At 38.0% G+C, this 19852-nt stretch overlaps 1 protein-coding gene across 7 annotated transcripts in view; it reads right to left on the bottom strand.

Annotated features, from left to right (window-relative positions):
• LOC140199474 (serine/threonine-protein phosphatase 6 regulatory ankyrin repeat subunit C-like) overlaps positions 1-19852 on the bottom strand; it is a 163069-nt gene that overhangs the window by 59074 nt on the left and 84143 nt on the right. For 4 of the 7 annotated variants that reach the window (XM_072261620.1, XM_072261626.1, XM_072261622.1 and 1 more), the window contains exons 10-15: positions 15227-15341; positions 11788-11870; positions 10961-11078; positions 10075-10143; positions 9634-9774; positions 8980-9066 (exon numbers count right to left, since the gene is read on the bottom strand). In XM_072261620.1, coding sequence (XP_072117721.1) covers positions 8980-9066; positions 9634-9774; positions 10075-10143; positions 10961-11078; positions 11788-11870; positions 15227-15341 — 613 coding nt within the window. The remainder of the gene's footprint in view (positions 1-8979; positions 9067-9633; positions 9775-10074; positions 10144-10960; positions 11079-11787; positions 11871-15226; positions 15342-19852) is intronic. The other 3 variants (XM_072261623.1, XM_072261625.1, XM_072261624.1) reach the window with 2 other exon arrangements.

Raw genomic sequence — 19852 nt, 5'->3', positions numbered from 1 at the left:
AGCCTAATGGTTGAGGGTTAGTAATTGTTTCTGAACCTGTGGTGTGTGTCCTGAGGTTCCTATACCGTCTTTCTCATGACAATAGCAAGAAGACAGCTAGTCCTGGGTGGTAGGGGTCCCTGATGATGGATGCCGCTTTCCTGCAGCAGCTTCTCATGAAGATGTAGTCAATGATTGGGAGGGCTTTACCTGTGATGGACTGGGCCATATCTGCTTGTTTTTGTAGGATTTTTTGTTCAAGGACATTGATGTTCTCAACAGGAATGAAACCAATTTAATAAGGCTGTGATATAATTTTGTTAGATTGAAAACCGCGACATGAAAGCAAATAGCTATCTGAATCATTCAGTAAAGGTTCAGCAATCATAGCAACAGCGGTGTGATCAGGATTTCAGCAGATCTGCACACAAATGTCTTCTGTTTCCACCATAATTTTTTTTTAATCACTATTCAGGACATTTGAACTCTCTCTTCAATGATCAGAGTTTCAACTCAGAATGGCCTCTTAACTGGGACAATTATACCTTGACGAGTTCACATATCATTACTATACAAAAATAGTTTGAAGTCAGACTTGGGCATAACATTTAGAGACAATATTCATTCAATGATGACTTGTATCTCAACTGCACTTTCTTTCACTGTTACAAAAAAGATTAAAGGGATCTAAATATCAATCAATAACCCATTAGTCACCATAGTGACTTCACTTCCAACAGGATACAATTAGTTAAAAAAAATCATTCAGCTATCAGGGTCAACATATCCTTCATTACGGTGGATCTAGTGCGATACCGCCTTTAAACATATTCTTGACAAGCACAAGGATCATCTCTTACTTTCTGTGTTTGCTTAATGAGCATTTCTTAGGTTCAATCATTCAAAACATGACAGAAGTATATTACTGTTGTGCCATAATTGAAATGCTCCCACGCATGTAGCTTTTGTTGTTTTATGTCACATTCTATTAGAGTGCTGTCCAGTTTTCAGGCCATGTAAAAAGTTCCTGCTCAGAGCAACAGGTTGTCCATGCAGATGGCAAAAATAAATTAGAAGGAATGTTGAAACATCACATTGACTTGGGTTCTAGCCTTTAACAAAAATAATCCTATGCAATTGTTGGAGCTAATTAATATACCATTTAATAAATTACCATTTTATCGTTGTGCCTCAGCATGCTATTTAACCTAATGGAGAACTGAGAGCCCATTACTTCATATCTCATCGTGTACTTAAGACACCCGATGATTTGATCCTGGCAAAAAAATTGATTCAAGGAACTGACCTAGACCTGCAAGGCTGGTTAATGGATGGAACTAACTGTCATAAATGAAGTAACCATGCCTGTAAATGAATTAAATAAATATCACGCTTTGAGCCTAACATGGTAAGAATGCATCACAGAAAACACCAAAGCATTATTTGCCTCAATGTGAATTCAATGTGTTCAATGGATTCTTATCATTTCCAAGCATCACTTTGCTTATCTAATAGATAAAGTTCATTACTAGAAGCTATATAATGGCAAAATAAACTTGCTTATTGCACGGTGAGAATCTCAGTAATTTCAGTAATACCTTTCAGAAATCTGTGCTGGAGTGGTCAGCTGCTACAAAATGCGAAAGCTCGTGCAATCTTTGAGCTTTTTCCCAAGCTTACAACCAAGAACATAAAAATGGCACTGTATTGTAATGGTAGATACAGTATCTTTAAGTGAGTTGCAAAAGCCATTACACAGTCCATGATAGCATGTCCAGATGGGATATCCTATCTATACTGCTTGCCAATATGCTCGTTAACTTGCAGTGCCTGTGACCATTATTGTTAGGAGTGGATCCTCCAACCTCACAACCTTCCTTCCCAAAGCCCTGAGCTGCTTGTTTGCCATGTTTTGCAGTAAGAAGGAAACTGTCTGGCAAATACTGAAGAGGATCCTGTGAATAATGCAAGCAGCGAAATTTTATTTTTTAATCAAAGTCAAATGTTGTTTCAATCAAGTTCTTGGCACTGCTGTGACTTTTTTTTAAATAGTGGCATTCGGCTGCAATGGCTAGAGAAAGCACAATACTGAAACTGAGAGGGAATAGTGCTTTTTTCTCCAAAGTATATCCATTGGGATGGTGTGCCTGCTGATAAATGAAAGACCAAAGTGACTACCTTAGATTGAAGGAGCCATACCATTGCCAAGCCACCTGGAATAGAGTGCATCGAAGTACCACTGATAGTTGAAGAAAACATGGGCACTGGTTAGTGAAAGCACAATTCATGTAGAACACAGGTTCAAGAATGAGCAACTATATTTTAACAGATTGTAGCATGAGAAGTCAGCACTCTCAGCCTCCTCCTACATACCCTTTATCTCATATTTTGAAATGAAGGAAAAACTGATGTAATTTCTCCTGAAATATTATGTACCTCAATAATGCTGCAATAAGGAATAAACTGGAATACATAGTGTAAGACAGATGTAGCCACCTGGAACAGTCCTATGGCTAGAAGGTTAAGTACAACAGTCTTATCTAGGAGCAGCAATGATGCAGTAGTCTGCCTCAAGAATCCTGTGCAGCAAACTGTAGAAGTTCCAAATCCCTCAGCCATGAAGCACATAGTGTTAATAAAAATAATTGGTCCACAAATGACCAACAGCAGTAGCTTTGGAACAGCAATGATTGACTTTATCTGGGGAGACTGGAAAATTGCATTCTTTTTTACAAGGATTAAAATCACTCAATATGAATCTAACACAGGAAAGATGCAACTGGTACAAATGCAAATTGCTCTGATAAAATAGGGATAATGGGTACTATACTCCACTCTAGGAAAAAAGGATCCATTTTCAACCAATGCTGAAAACATTATAGGATCAAATTTCTAGATCAATGGATTTAGCCACTCATAAATCAAACAAAATTAAGTATCTGGACCTACTATAGAAGCTTTCTAAGTCAATCCTCTTGAACTTATATCACTAACACACACAATATCATCCAATAGAACACACAATAATGCTGTGCTACAATCCAGGATACCTGGCAAAGATCCTAAATAGTTCACTTGTTCAAATCCTACGGTAAATTATCCCAAATTCCAATGATTCATATTATCTACTGATAATAGCAAATGGGTCAATATACCATCTAGTACATATAGAAATAGAAAATTATTCAATGATTCTTCATCTATTTCTGCTTAATTTAAAAAACAATGACAGCTGTTGTCAGGTAATGGTCACCTGCAGGGTTATATGCTGTTTTACACTTGAAATTGAGGATACTTTCAGTATACATTATTGCATACTTGTGTTGCTGCAGATTAAGCATTATTGCCAAATCAGGAAAATCTGTTGCCACCCTCCAATAATTGAACATCTCTCTATCGTTCAGTGACTTAACATGTCCCCGAATCCTTTGTAGTAATGCTTTCTCAGTCTGTTCTCTCTGTATTGACTATAGGTATCCTTATAACCTTTGTTTATTGTATATTTTTAGTCACAACATACAAGTGATATTGATGAATTGCAACAATGACTGGTAAGCATAAGCCAAGTGGTAATAGTGGAAAAGGAAAAGCAGATAAACTCAATACTGTCTGAATTGTTCACTGGATATTAATATGGAAATTGCAAGTCACCAGTAGGGTGATAAACAGTCAGCAGACACAAGTGGGCACTGACACTGAACATGCCCCTGACAAATAACAGCCCATAATAAAGTTGAAAAGATATAAGATAATGCTAAGGTTACAGGTTAAAACATTCTGAAGTGAAAATAACAAGACAAAGTGTGATTATGGATAAAATGGAACATGTGTTTCCAGTGTAGAACAATGATCTCAACAAGCAAAATACATTGCTCAGCTTAGCCACTATTCAGCAGAAAGCCTCAAGTCCACATGCAGATATGAGAATAGTCAGAAGAAGAGGCAAGGGAAGAGGGAGACTTTGACACCGCCGGTGGTTGGATCTACAAAATCAGGAAATGATATTCATTAATGAATATGACAATTATGGGCAATATTGACCAGCACTGAAGAGGATGCTGGCCAGACATTTCCAATCATCTTAAGAATGCCATAGAAAATGCCAATATAACAGACTTGTATTACAAACATATCCCCTCTGCTACTTATACAGTGGATTCTGCTGAATTGGGCCATTGGTTAATATTTTTTGAGACAACTCTTAAAGAGCAAAAACTATCAGGAAAATAGCCAGAATTCCCTTCATTTATTTGAGGCACTACAGCGCTTAATTGGGACAGGGGACTGTTGCTGAACAGTTTCTAACTAGTGTCAGTCATGTGCATTTGTGTGGCCGTTTGACACTACATCATGCTCAGAGTGAAAAGTTTTTAAAATAGCTTCAGTTACATGTGCTTGCGTTCAAAAAGCATTGATTTGTTGACTCTGATAGTTGGTGAGAAATAAACACAATTCAGAACTGTTTATATCACTGTGGTTTTAAGCATTGAGCTTGGAGATCCCAGAAATGGCTGAGAGTGGAAATAAAACGATTTCGCAACTTCAACAAGTTAGGAACTACGAAGAATTTGAAGCTATCAACAATCGTCTTGAATTTAACAATGAAAATAAAGACTTGGAGGATGCAATTGTCAAAATCATTGTGCGAAGGCAGTCCATTATCTCCACTAAGTGTCTGCACTCATTTGTTCACTTACAGTCCATCAAAAGAACACATACGCATATACTGGATGAATTCTTCCGTCAATAACTATTAGGAATGAATACAGTTTTATAGTACTATAGTAGTATTAGTAGTATTCTAATTTCTTCTGCATTTCATTTAAATACATGATTTGTTGTTCTGTTAAACGTTAGTTTGTCTATTTTATACCTTTTTAACTATTTCCATGAAATTTCAGAAAATTTGAGCAGCCACTTAATTGAGCCAAAGTATACAAGTCCCAAGGTGCCCCAATGAACTGAAATCCATTGTATTTCCATGAGATAGAAAAATGCTCCTCATGGAATAAGCTAAGCTAATGATGATAAAAATCTGAAGCCGCATCTTGTGTGTCTAAGAGACTATTTAGGCACTTAAAAGCAGCTTTAAATTACATCATCTGTCATTCGAAAATCCCATCAGAAAGCTTAGTTAATTAGGCTAATTTTTCACAAGTGCTGAAATAAAAAACTGCTATCACGACAAAATATTAAAGATTCTTCTCAGAATAGAAAACATTCATGATGTTGATTTTAAAACCTTGTATCCTGAAATGAAAGCAACACACATCAAAGTTGCTGGTGAACGCAGCAGGCCAGGAAGCATCTCTAGGAAGAGGTACAGTTGACGTTGCGGGCCAAGACCCTTCATCGTGTTTGCGATCCTGAAATGAAAGTTGCTTTATGCTAGCATGGACAAAATCTCTTTTGCAGCCTATGGACCAGGATGTTTTTACCACACTCAAAGCACATGACTTGAGAAGGGCAACTCTGAGTTAATTATAGCCATAAATGTAGGCAGAAAATCTACAAAGAGTTTTGGAAATAGTTCAACATTTATGATGTTGTTACATAGTGATTGGTTATTCTTAGAATGAAGTCTCTCATCAGTTAATAAATGGCTGCGACAAAATATTTATACTGATACTGTGTTTGTTCTTTTTACTAGTTTTCAAAAAGTCAATTCTCATTCAGCAATAATTCCTGAAGATATTGCACAACCAGAAAGGGAAGTAGGTTTCAATGAAGTTGAAAGCAACAATGTTTATGTTGGAATCACATGCTTGTCTGTCACAAACTAAGATGTGGCAGAGAGGAACAGTCAAACAGATCATGAGGAAGTGTGGCAAGGAAGAATATTCTCAATTGAAAAACTTCTTCATAATTATAAACCTTCTGTAAATATTTGATCATATTAAGAAAGCAACTGACATCGCGCATGGAAGTGGTGATCATTGTGACCACTCAGCAAAGGTAGCCTGGAGCATTAGGAATTCTATAGCTTTAAACTAAAATATTGAGAACAGAGCAGCAAGAAAACAATTTATCTGGATACAACCACATCTCTGTGTGTGTGTGTGTGTGTGTGTGTGTGTGTGTGTGTGTGTGTGTGTGTGTGTGTGTGTGTGTGTGTGTGTGTGTGTGTGTGCTCCAGTCCCTAAACCCCATCTCTTGAATTTATATCAAGTCAAATTGACGAAAATATCCTCCTCCAAGTCTTTTCGCTATTCGTCGCAACTTTCTGGTCCCTATCATCGTTGTTCATTGAGGACACCTTGCAAATTCTTCCTTTGTTATTTGCAAGGGACCAATTTAGAGATGCTCATGATTAGCAAACTTTGACAAAATAATTTTGGCTGAAATAAATCTACCACTTTAATGCCCAAACTAATGTTTAACTACTAAGTGTCAGGATAAGTATCCAGAAAAATCATGAAGGTACTGTCATCTTCTGTGCATTATAAATGGCAATGTACAAAAATTGTTTCTATGTATGTGGAAGATGTGCTCTTCCATTCTGTATCCTTCCCCTTTTTCAAAGGCATGGTCCGCAATTCTCATAGCAATTTTAACTACTCTTGTACAAAGCTACCTCGAAAGATTCCTCCCCATCTCTCTCCCACAAATACTGATCTTTTAACTGTGCGTAAGCATGTGTACCTTCTCACTTTCCTCTTCACTCTGCCAATATATACCCTCTTCATTAAAAGGAAGGAACTCATCCTCGGGCTTTTAAACTTAGCAATTTTTCTCTTCCTCAGTTTTCTTCAAAACCTATTCTTCAGCCGTGATTAGGAAGCTAAGTTCTTGGGTCCTATCTCAACATGTAATAGCATCTGTATAATTGCAAGCATATGTGCACAAAATAATTTCCAAAAAAAATTTTTAAGATAAATTTCTAGAAAAAGACAAATGAAGATAAGTTTTAATAAATGCAATCAATTTAGCAATGCATTTACCTTAGAAAATGAACAAATGACAGAATGCATCACCATTAAACAGAGCACATTTTAAGTAATCTACGTCAATTAATGTAACTGGGAACACAAGAGAGTACAGATGCTGTAATATGGAGCAAACAAAGAACAATCTTCTGCAAGAACTCTGAGGGTCAGGCAGCATCTATGGAGGCAGAGGCATGGTTGAAGTTTCAGGCCAAGACTCTGCATCAGAAGTGATAGTGAATTGTGGAAATATCAGATTCAGAATCAGGTTTATAACCCTGGCATATACCATGACACGTGCTGTTTTGCTGCAGCAGTACAATGCAATACATAATAAAACTATAAATTACAAATGAAAATTAAATAAGTAGTGTAAAGAGAGAACAAAAAAAAAGTGCACATGGGTTCATTGTCCATTCAGAAATCTGATGGCAGTGGGGAAGAAGCTGTTCCTAAAATGTTCAGTGTGTGTCTTCAGACTATTGTACTTCCTCCCTGATGATAGCAATGAGAAGAGGGCATGTCTTGGGTGATGGGGCCCTTAATGATGGATGTCACCTTTTTGAGGCATTGCCCTTTGGAAACGTCCTCAAAGCTAGGAAGCATGATGGAGCTGGTTGAGTTTGTAACTCTCTGTAGCTTTTTCCGATCCTGTGCAGTAACCATACCAAATGGTGTACAACGAGTTAGAACACTCTCCACAATACATCTGTAGAAATTTGCTGGAGTTTTTGGTGACATACCAAATCGCCTCAAACTTTTCATGAAATATAGCTGCTGTGTTGCCTTCTTTGTAATTGCATCAACATGTTGGGCCCAGGAAAGACCTTCTTAGATGTTGCTCTTTAAATAGGTCATACCTGGACTTCCTGTACAAGTTCTGCATCACTGATCTTGAATGCCACAGATCTAGCCCTCAGCAGACTATGAATCTCCTGGTTCACCCACAGCTTTTGGTTTGGGTATGTCTGGTATGTTCTAGAAGGCACACACTCATTCACATAGATCTTGATGCAGTTGGTGACAACTGTGGTGTATTCATTCTGATTTGAAGATGAATTTCTGAATATTGTCCAGTCCACCAATGCAAAGCAATCCTGTAAGCGCTCCTCCATCTCCCTTGGCCATACCTTAGTGGTGCTCACCACTGATGCTGCAGTCCTCAGTCTCTGTCTCTATGCCAGAAGTAGAGGCACAGCTAGGTGAATGGACTTTTCAAAGTGCAGGCATAGGATGGCACAGCAAATGCTCTTGATGGTGATGTAACATTGGTCAAGTCTGTTGGCTCCTCTAGTTCGACAGGTGATACTTTGGTGCCAGTTGGTCAGAGATTTCTTCAAGCTGGCCTAGTTGAAATCTTCCACAATTATAGAGAAGTACACTGATTCACGACTGCTGATTACAGTGCTCAGCAACTCCAGTGTCTGCTTTACATCGGTCAGGGGTATAATGTACACTGCTACCAGGATGATAGCAGAAAACTCTCTCGGCAGATAAAATGGATGACCCTTGACTGCGGGGTGTTCCAGATCAGGTGAGTTGAACTAAGACTGAACTACCACATTCTGATGGGAAATTCAGAAGGCGAGATGGAGGGATGAGGCAGAGGCTGGCAAGCAATTGGTAGAAATGGGTGAACAATTATACAATGGGCAGATGAAGCCTGATGGGAGACAGAGTTGTGAAATTGTGAGACAGTGATTCATGGGTGAAGACAGACAAGAGAAAAAAAAATGCAGGGTGCAAACAGAGACAGAAGTTGGATAAGTGGTAAGTGGAAACATAAGAGGTTGCAGATACTGGAATCTGTGAAGGAAAATCATATTGAGAACCAGATGAGGAAGGATGGACAGTTGATGGAGGGTTTAAGTAGACCCAGCCAATTAGGTGTGGGAGTGATAGGCAGATGGAACCAGGTCAGGGATGTGAAAGAACCTGGGTGAATTATAAGGAGAAAGAAGCACAGCAGATTACCTTAAAACTGTAAAATTCAATGTTCATATCATTGGGTATTATACAACCAGCACCATGGAGATTTTATCTTAACCATTATTTTTGAAAATTTTCAACTTACAATGAGGCCTCTTTCTCTTTTGTCTCATTGATCTCATCATCAAGTTCTTCAGCATTTTCATCTGAATTTTCTAAGATACTTCTTTTTCTTGGTGAAAGAATCAAAAGATTCAGGAGATTTAAGGCATTTAATTTGTGAACAACTTCAAAATAAAAACAATAATTGGTCTCTTTTCCATCAGTGGAGAAAATGTTTGAAAGGATTTAATATAAATTCAAATTGCTATCTCTTCCACTTCTGCCACAATTATTCATTTACACAAACTAACCAAATCAGTGTGACAAAATATCTGATATCAATTTTTAATTTCCAACTAATGTTATGGATTATAGATATTTGAAACTACAGTATGTATCATGTATTCCACAAGGGCATTTCTCGCCCCAAAATGAATGAAAAATCAAATACAGATCGACCTTCACTAATCCAACTACCTGTAATCCGGTTCCTTCGATAATCCTGCACTGATATGATCCTTCTGTAATTCGGCATTTTCACTAATCCGGCACTCCTCAGGTCCCAGTGGTGCCGGATTAGTGAAGGTTGACCTGTATAGCACATTACTGTGTATTTAACAAGATATAATTAGAGTTATAGATGCAGACCATTGCTGTAGCTCACATCTCCATACCACACAAAAATAAATGCCCTTACTTTCTGTCCTTATCAGATGATGCCGCATAGTGCAAAGCAGTGCAACCTCGTTCGTCTGTTTCATTAATATTAGCGCCCCTGGATACTAAAGTCATGATAGACTGGTAATTACAATTTGCGGCTGCATAGTGCAGTGGAGTCCTGTAAAATAACATAAAATTGAAAACATGTAAAAAATCAAATTCTATCACAATTTCTATCAGAAAAGTATATTAGTTTCTTGCAATACTGAAACTTACTTTAATATAATTTAGTAAAAAATGCAAATATTTGATTCTAAATTCAAACTTAAATTCTTACCAAGTACTACCAATAATCAAATTTATCACAATAAGTACTAAACTAATAAGAAAACAGGCATGTTTAAATTATTGTCATAAAGCATAGTAACTCTGCTGTGTGCAACCAATTAGATTCATTCTATAAAATTAGGCCACACACCTCCCACATTTGTCCTTGCAGTTGAAGTCCGCTCCACTACTCAGTAACAGTTTTATACAATCAACATTGCTGTGTGAAGAAACATATTGCATGTTAAAATGCAACAGTGTATGACTAATTGCAAGTTTCTCAAAGAAATCAAGCAATTTATCAAATCTCAGAAATTCATTACGAAAAATATAACCCCGAACTTTGCCACTGTAGTGATGCTGAAACTAGCTGCAACGTTGCAATTTTCACCAGTGTATTGCTGAATTGAAAAACCAAAAATTACTATCAGTGATTAGCAGTCCTCCACTGGCTGCATTGACTGTAACGTTCTTCACTACAAACCACTGAATTAACAAAGGATATGGAAATAGAGAATCAAATCATATTGCAAAATATACTGAAAATGTTATTGCTTGGTTTCATGATATCCAAAGGAGATTTATGCCACAATGAACTAGAATTACTGCTTGAGCATCTTTCCGGACTTCAAGTATTTAAGTCTGTAAATTGTGACCCCATCCAAAAACACATTTCAAGTTACAATGGATCTTCTTAAAAAAAATTATGCGTTTATATATCAGAAAACTTTTATCATACATGAAAGTTCCATAAAATGTTTATAATATAAACTAATTCTACTTTTCCCTTTGTAGGACTCTGAGAATTCTTTAATACGAGTGGCTGCTCAGCATGCCCAAAGATTGTAGATTCCAGGAAGCCCTGAAAACTGAATACTCCAGCAACTATCGTGAAGTCCACACCAAAAGAATTACTAGATCTTTGGAGCCAGTGATGAATGCTGTCACTTTGCACAGATCAAAACAGCCTGACACGACAAATCAGATTTCAAATGAATAAATTTGAAGAACTAATACTTGCTCACAAATGGACTCACCCTCCTGCAGCAGCAGCATGAAGACAAGTCCTTCCAAAATTATCAGGGGTGTTTACTTCAAAGCCTGCAGACAGCACGTGCTCATTACTAAATGATGACACTATGCTATATTTTTGTCCTAATAGACCGCAAGAAATATTATAAAGACAGAAATCAGTTAGCACATGAATAATTTCACGAACTGCCAAAGAAGTGATTCCCTTAGAAACTGTTCAAATGGCTAATAAGTCCTTTAAAAATAGTGGATTACTATAAGAAATAGCTCAGTAAAACAGTAATTTTGGTTAGTACGATTAGCTTCCATTGAATTCCAGCTTTATTAGTGGAGTATACAAACATTTTTATAGCAAGGATACATCATCATTACTTTTTCAGTCTTGGGGAAACGAGGTCAAAAATGTTTTATGCAAGATTTTGGGTTATATTTCATGTCTGTTGAATTACAATTGGATGAAAAATCGGCAAGATTGCTCATGATTAGCAAATTAATTAGTATAGGATTTCAAAAATTAAAGGGTTAAGTTAACAGAGTTGCTCATCCAAAACTTATTTTAAAAAATTGCGTAGAAACTCTCAAGTGTGAACAACCTATATTCGGCATTGTCTCAAATCGTGCCAAGAAAAATAAGTCAAGCCATTGATTTCTCAAACAATTCAGGATACTGCAGCTACTGAAGTACAGTCACTCAGGAAAACCCTGTGCTGTCCTAAATTGCAATTGTAATAAGTATTAGAGAACAGAAGAGCACAGGAAGTTATTGAACAATTGGTCAGATGGCCAAGTGTTCATAGAATTAGTGATTCAATTCTGTTTTTAATATACTTGCCTGATGACAATAACTTCCTGCAGCAGTCTGCATGTGCATTTAATGCAGCCAAGTGCAAAGGAAACATACCATGGATGCCACGTCTAAGAAAGAATCACATTTATACATTATTATGACAAGTTTTCAGCACAGACATCTTGTATTACTATTCAAATTATTGTGATTAACTTCATAAGAAAATAATACAATATTCAGAGACATCTCTATAATTGGGCAATAACAGCTTCTAAAGGAGCAAAAAATTAACTACAAAATTATGTAGATTAAAAATATTATAGTTTTGCATATTCATTCATAATGGAAACCATACAAGTATGTTCTAAATTCACTAAAATCACACCAATATTGTGTATGGCAAAATTATTAAACAGCCACCCACTACTCAGTCATCTTGCTACAATGGAAGGAGTACTAAATAAACACTTCATCTTAATTTCAAGAGCAAAACACAGCGAATGAAAGAAATTGGAAGTATAAAAAATGTAAGAAATGCTCAGCAAAACATGCAATATTTATAGAAAGACAAACAGAGTTAACGTTTTAAGTCAATTACCTTTCATCAGAAAGAGCCAGGAATAGAAAAGGATTAGCTGGGAGGTAGTGATGGTAAGGGAAGCAAATTAAAATTAATCATTCCATGGCAAATGGCACGCAAGTCCCTTTCAGCAGCTAACCACAGTAACGCATTTTATAGTAAAAGTGAACTCAATTTTGGTGGATTGATCAATCTACAGCGCCTTGTAAAAGTATTCAACCCCTAAGCCTTTGTTCACATAAATGAGTATTACAACCAGGGATCTTGATCAATTTAAAAGGGAATTTTTATTTGTGACTCACATGCTCCTTTTTCACTATAGAGCTCAAAAAACAGGGAAAATTGTAAAGCATGAAAAATTCAAAAACCTACCACCCCACCAGCCTCCAGATTCAGCACATTATCCTCCGCAACTTCCGCCACCTTCAGCAGGACCACACTACTAAGCACATCTTTCCCTCTCCACCCCTCTCCGCTTTCCACAGGGATCAGTCCCTCCACGACTCCCTGGTCCACACGTCCCTCCCTACGGATCTCCCACCCGCTACTTATCCCTTGTAAGCGTAAGTGCTACACTTGTCCCTACACCTCCTCTCTTGCCACCATTCAGGGCCCCAAACAGTCCTTCCAGGTGAGGCAACACTTCACTTGTGAGTCTGTTGGGGTCATCTATCGCATCCGGTGCGGCCTCCTCTGCATCGGTGAAACCCGACGCAGATTGGGGGATCGCTTTGTCAAGCACCTCCACTCCATCCGCCACAACAGACAGGATCTCCCGATTGCCACCCACTTCAACTCCGCTTCACATTCCTATTCAGATATGTCCATACACAGCCTCCTCTACTGCCATGATAAGGCTAAACTCAGGTTGGAGGAGCAACACCTCATATATCATCTGGGTAGTGTCCAGCCCCTTGGTATGAACACTGAATTCTCTAGCTTCCGGTAATTTCCTCCCCATCCCAGTTTCTCTCTGCCCCTTCCCCCAGCTGCCTATCACCTCCCTCATGGTTCCGCCTCCTTCTACTACCCATTGTGCTTTCCCCTATTCCTTCTTCACCTTTCCTGCCTATCACCGCCCTGCTTCCCTTCTCCCACCCCTTTATCTTTCCCCTTACTGGTTTTTCACCTGGCACCTACCAGCCTTCTCCTTCCCACCCTCCCCCCATCTTCTTTATAGGGCCTCTGCCCCTTCCCTCTTCAGTCCTGACGAAGGGTTCCGGCCCGAAACGTTGACTCATCGTTTCCACGGTTGCTGCCCGACCTGCTGAGTTCCTCCATCGTGTTGTGAGTGTTGTTTTGTTCAAAAGCTGAAGAGTCAGTAGTTCAAACGTAGTCATCCCACTCTGCTGAGTACTTAGTTGAACCAGCTATTACAGCCACTAGTCTTTATGGATAAGTCTCTATTAGCTTTGCAGAACATGATGGAGCAAGATTCGGCCACTCCTCCTTGCAATATTGCTCAAACAATGCTAGTTGGGGCGCAATGTGCACAGCAATCTTGAGATCTTGCCAGAGATGTTCGATTGGGTTAAGGTCAGAACTCTGACTGGGCCACTCAAGGGCATCCACTTTTTTTTAACCTGAAGCCATTCCATGGTTGCTCTGGCAGTGTGTTTTGGGTCATTGTCCTGCTGGAAGACAAACTTCCTCCCCAGTTTAAACTTTTTGGCCGAGGCCAGCAGGTTTTTATCCAGGATCTCTTTGTATTTATCAGCATACATCTTCCTATCAATCCTGACCAGATGTCCAGTCCCTGCTGCTGAAAAGCATCCCCACAGCATGATGCTACCTCCACCTTACTTTATAGTGGGGATGGTATTACCTGGCTGATGTGCAGTATTAGATTTATGTCACACTTAGTGTTGAGGCCAAAAAGTTCCATTTTAGTCTCATCCAACCAAAGACATTCTTCCACATCCTTACAGCATCTTCTCTGTGACACTCGTCAAAGTCTTTACAGGCAAGGACATGTTTTTTTTTAAGCCAGGACTTCTTCCTTGCCACTCTTCCATAAATATCCTTATTGTGTAAGACCTTATAGATTATGGAGCCATGAAATTCATCTCTAGTTGTAGCCACTATCTTCTGCAACTCACTCACCCGAGTGACTGGATGCAGCACAGTAGTCTCTCTTACAAGTGGCAACTAAGTTTAGAGGGGTGGCCTGACCTCGGCAGTGTGGCTGTCGTTTCATTTTTTATCAACTTTTTCATGATGGATTACACTGAGCTCTGAGATGTGTTTAAAGCCTTTGAGATCGTCTCGTACTCTTCCCCAGATTTGTGCTTCTCGATAATCATTTCCCTGACTTGACTTGAATGCTCTTTTTTCTTTATTTTGGTTTGGTCTATTGAAAATCTACCATAGCGTTGGACCTTACAGAGAGAGGGGTATTTATTCTTATGAACTCATTGAAAACAGGTTTTCAATTTTCTACATCAACAAATTAGGTGAGATGGTAAGGTAAAATATTGCACCTGAGGAAAATTAGCATACTAATTCCAAAGGGGGTTTATACTTTTTCAGCCTCATAATTTTGGGTTTTGATTTTTAGTAAATTGTTGACAGGCTTTGGAATTTTTCCTCTGAATTGACATGATGCATAATGTTTTGTAGATAAGCACAAAAATCCAATTTCAACATATTTAAAATTTAGTATGAGACAGTAAAATGTAAAAATAAGTATGAGAGCTGAATAGATCTTCAAGGCACTGAACAGTGAAATACAACATTAGTTAAATTTTGTGTGTCAAGTGAATATGGAATATTTGGTAATGTTGTGAAAATTGAAACGTCAGGCTTACAAAAACTAAAGGAACAATAAAGTTTAGCAATGAAAAATTGAAAGAAGTGAAATACTATCAGACTCATGCAAAACAAAATGCTCCTTCAGAAACTTACTTGGTCATTTCAGCTCCACTGGTTATCAAGGTATTAATAAGAAGTTCGTGTCCATATCTGGCTGCCACATGCAATGGTGTATTGCCATCTTTGTCAATGCAGTCTATTTCGCTACCTTCAAGAAAATGCTACAGTGCTTTAATAAAGACAGTTTATTAACATTAAATAGAAAACCTAGCAGCAAATGTTTTGATACTCTATTTTGAGGCAGATTAAACATGTTTGAAATTTTCTATGTTCTGTTGATTAATTGTTTACATTTCCCAACTCACCTGCAACTTTAACACTTCTAGGCACAATTTTCTCCAACATCAATAATCCTCATTGGACTTCAAATTCTAGATCAGTTAGGATTCATACAGTGTACAGTATTGGCTCCTTTAGCCCTGGAATACCAAACTCTACTGTGTATTCCTCCTTTGCATCAACTAAAGACAAACTCCATTCTCATTTGCAAATTCTTCCTTTTTTAAAAACACAGGAATTTTCCTTCATTCTTACATTACATCATTTGCCTCCATAATGTCAATAAATGCTGGTCTCACTAGTGTAACCCAGATCTCAAAAAAAAAAGAGAAACAAAAATCAGGCCAATAACTTTTTTCTTCATCATAAAAATCGATCAGCATAATCTGCATATACAAACTGTATTTCAATCCTTGGCGATTTTTTAAAGCTTCTTTCCTTAATTGTTTTAGCTACCTAGCCTATCTTTTCTCCTTTCTCTAAAAGCCTTCCTTAATTTAAAAGGGAGTGTACTGGATAAACTCAGCAAGAAAAAAATAGCATTTACAAAAAGAGAAACAGTCAGTATCTCGCGTCTGACTCTCTTTAGTCTGATGAGTTTTTCAAGAATTTTCTGTTTTTATTTCTCATTTTCAAAGTCTGCAGGTTTTTTTATATTTAATATTTCTTAATTCTAGTGTCAATTTCATGAATATTTCTATGACAGAGTAATTAAATAAATTAAAACTTGATTTACTTTCAAACCTCTAGTCTCATTATTCTAAAGATGCTCTCGGCAACAAATAATCAGGTTTTTTTCTATTACCAAACAAATGTGATTTTAACTCAACTCAGCAACTTTGGTGCACCATACATGATAAAAAAAAATCAAATTGCATTTTATGTTGCAATCTTTACGCTAACTTAATGATGAACTTATTATTGTTACTTAGCAGACCGCTAAAAAGAACAACTGGTGGCATAGCATTGCACTTGACTTAAAACCTGCTATACAGTAAAACAAATCCAAAAGGTAAAACTTCTGATGCAAAATTCCTCCAAATTCATTGTTCTTTCGCATTTTTTTAAAACATTAAACTAAAGGAAGAAAAAAATAATAAAACTGTAAATAGCATCCAAAATTCTAATCATTCCATTCAATAGGAATCTTAAAAGAGTCATCACAATAACCATAATTCATAAACCTTTCCAAGATTTTGGATTTAATCAATAATTTTAAAAGATGCCATTCATATTTGCTGGCATTCCTCTTAATGTTACAGATAAGGAGTTTCAGTGGTGATGTCGAAGAGACCCTGTCAGAATTCTAACATGCAGGCCATGGTGCAGCCACAGTACACCATAAATGATCAACATTTTAAATCAAAAAGTATAAAGTTGTAATTTAATAATTATGAATATTTTCAGAAATTTATGTGTACAAAGTTCTATTTTACAGATTACATTTAATTGAAAATTACTCTAGTAGAAATCCACAATCTAGGATGTACTTTAAAATAGATCAATTCATAAAGAAAATAAGCATCCAATAATTTAGATTCCTTAGGCTGTTTACTGCTGTATTGAATTAGTAAATCAATCGTTTACCATTGTATTGATGGAATGTTGATAGATGACGGGTTGGTGAAGTGTTCTTTTATGTTTCAGTTAAATCACAGAAATGCAAGTTTTAGTCTTAGTTTGGCATATGATTACCATAATTAATCTTGCAATTTACACTATTTTGAAATGAGTTTTAGCAGTTTTTTGTCATATTAACCAATGTTATGTTATCTTCCAAGCTATAAACAAAATTTGAATGGCAAATTAAGGATTTATTTAAGAGAAAGTAATGCTCATTTCCTCATAAATTGTTTGATGCATTATCAGCATGCTGAAATTAATATCATAATGAACTGTGCATCCTTGGTCTAGAGCTTCCAGGTAGTGGTAAGCTTCTACATACATCATTGACCTGTGTTAAGCACAAACATAATTAGTTTTTACAGATCCATCAGTGTCACCTCCTGACTAAACCTGTCCTAATTCTCTTTCTTTTCAAATCTTTTTATTGCATTATAATCAGTTAAATGAACATATCAATAATAACAATACAAAGAGAACAGGATTACAATAATAACAATAATATATACAAACATAAGTTCCAAGTATCATATCCAGACAAGTCCACCTGATCTCTTGATAATTGAAACAGGAAAAAGTTCAAGAGATTTGTTCAAGAAAAAAAAACAAATAAAAAAATCCCCTAAACAGAAAGCAAAACAAAACAAAAAACTGGGCTGCCATAATTTGTCAATTATAATTATTCTGTCCTTGACTCTGTCCCTCCTTCCATATATGATTAAGTATTAGGAAAAAGGATTCAAAAAAAAAGTCGTATGTATGGAAATATTGAATGAAGGACTACCAAGTTTCCTCGAACTTAATCGAGGAATTAACCTAATTCTTTGATTCCTAATTCTCATCAACATCTTCCTGCAAAGCAATAGTACTTTGTATATGTACATATTACCACGATGGGGTCTTTGATAAGGTCCTACATGGGATACTTGTTCAAAAAGGTCAAGGCCCATAGGATCCAGGGCAAGCTGGATCCAAAATTGGCTTAGTAACAGAATACAGAGGGTGATGAAGGGGTGTTTTTGCAGTTGAGGACTAGTGACTTGTGCTGTTCTATAATGATTGGCATTGCAACTGTTGTTGTTTGTAATATATGCAAATGACTTGAACATGGATGTAGTGGGAAGATATTGCCTGAGCCACTGAGTTTTTCCCAGCAGTTTAGTTTTATAGTTTTGTATTATTTACACTACTTTGAAAGGAGTTTTAGCGGCATTGTCATATTAACCAATGTTTCTCCTAGATTAAGGAATCCCATGTTTGTGTTTTAGAAGACCCTCCCTGTCAGTGAAAAACAGAACAATCATTCCAGTTATAGCTTCTTTAAGTTTGTAAATCTAAAACCCCATTTTTAAAGAATTTCAACAATTGAAAGCATGATTCAGTTTCCTTATTCAAATTGGATTTTAGTGAGAGCAGAGTACTTCATTTCCATACTCAAATCTAAAAATTAGCAGTAACAGCTTTTCCAAAGTAGACATGCACATACAGATCTTCCATCTGCAGACCCCAGAGCCTGCTAGCTCCAACGCTAGCAGGCATGAACTTCAGAATGCGGCTCCTGCTGTCAATCTCGGCGGCTCTACTAACCCAGGGCATATTCAAAACCCCGACTCCAGCGGGTTCCAATGACCGTGGACACCTTCAAAGCGATTGCTCAACCTCCAACTGCGACTCCAGGCTGGGTCTTCACATGCTGCTATTGTGACTCCCGTCTCCCCTTCCCCCACCACCACACTGCAACCCCCATCTCCCTCAGTTCCCATCATCAGTTCCTGGGCCCTCAGAGGCTCCATCTTCCTCTCACCCCAACACTCCCCTCTTCACTGACACTACCAGCTTCCCTCCCCCTCCCCCCTCGGACCCCAGCTCTCATCCATGCCTGGTCTTTACCATCCCCTCTGACCTTCCGACTTAGTCCTGATGAAGGGTCTCGGCCCGAAATGTTGACTGTACCTCTTCCTATAGATGCTGCCTGGCCTGCTGTGTTCATCAGCATTTTTTGTGTGTTGCTTGAATTTCCAGCATCTGCAGATTTCCTCGTGATAAGGGGGGGGCGTTGTTGTTGTCTGGCATACTGACCTCTACCTTTCTGAGGCACAGCGACAACTCGCTGATACCTCCTCTTATTTACCCCTCGATCATGACCCCATCAAGGAGCACCAGGCCATTGTCTCCCACACTGTCACCAACCTTATCAGCTCTGGGGATCTCCCATCCACTGACACCAACTTCATAGTTCCCACACCCCGCACTTCCCGTTTTGACCTCCTACCCAAGATCCAAAAACCTGCCTGTCCAGGTAGACCCATTGTCTCAGCTTGCTCCTGCCCCACCGAACTCATTTCTGCATACCTCAACAAGGCTTTATCCCCCCTCGTTCAATCCCTTCCCACCTATGTTCGTGACACTTCTCACGCTCTGGATTTTTTCAAGGATTTTAAGTTCCTTAGCCCTACCGCCTTATTTTCACCATGGATGTCCAGTCCCTATATACCTCCATCCCCCACCAGAAAGGTCTCAAAGCTTTCCGATTCTTTTTGGATTCCAGACCTAACCAGTTCCCCTCTACCACCACTCACCTCTGTCTAGCGGAATTAGTCCTTACTCTTAATAATTTCTCCTTTGGCTCCTCCCACTTCCTCCAAACTAAAGGTGTAGCCATTGGCAACCGTATGGGTCCCAGCTATGCCTGCCTTTTTGTTGGCTTTGTGGAACAGTCCATGTTCCAAGCCTATACTTGTATCCATCCCCCACTTT

Source organism: Mobula birostris, chromosome 6, assembly GCF_030028105.1.
Source record: "Mobula birostris isolate sMobBir1 chromosome 6, sMobBir1.hap1, whole genome shotgun sequence".
NCBI lineage: Eukaryota > Metazoa > Chordata > Chondrichthyes > Myliobatiformes > Myliobatidae > Mobula > Mobula birostris.
Note: the sequence above shows the minus strand (reverse complement) of the source record. Positions and strands in the feature narration are given on the sequence as shown.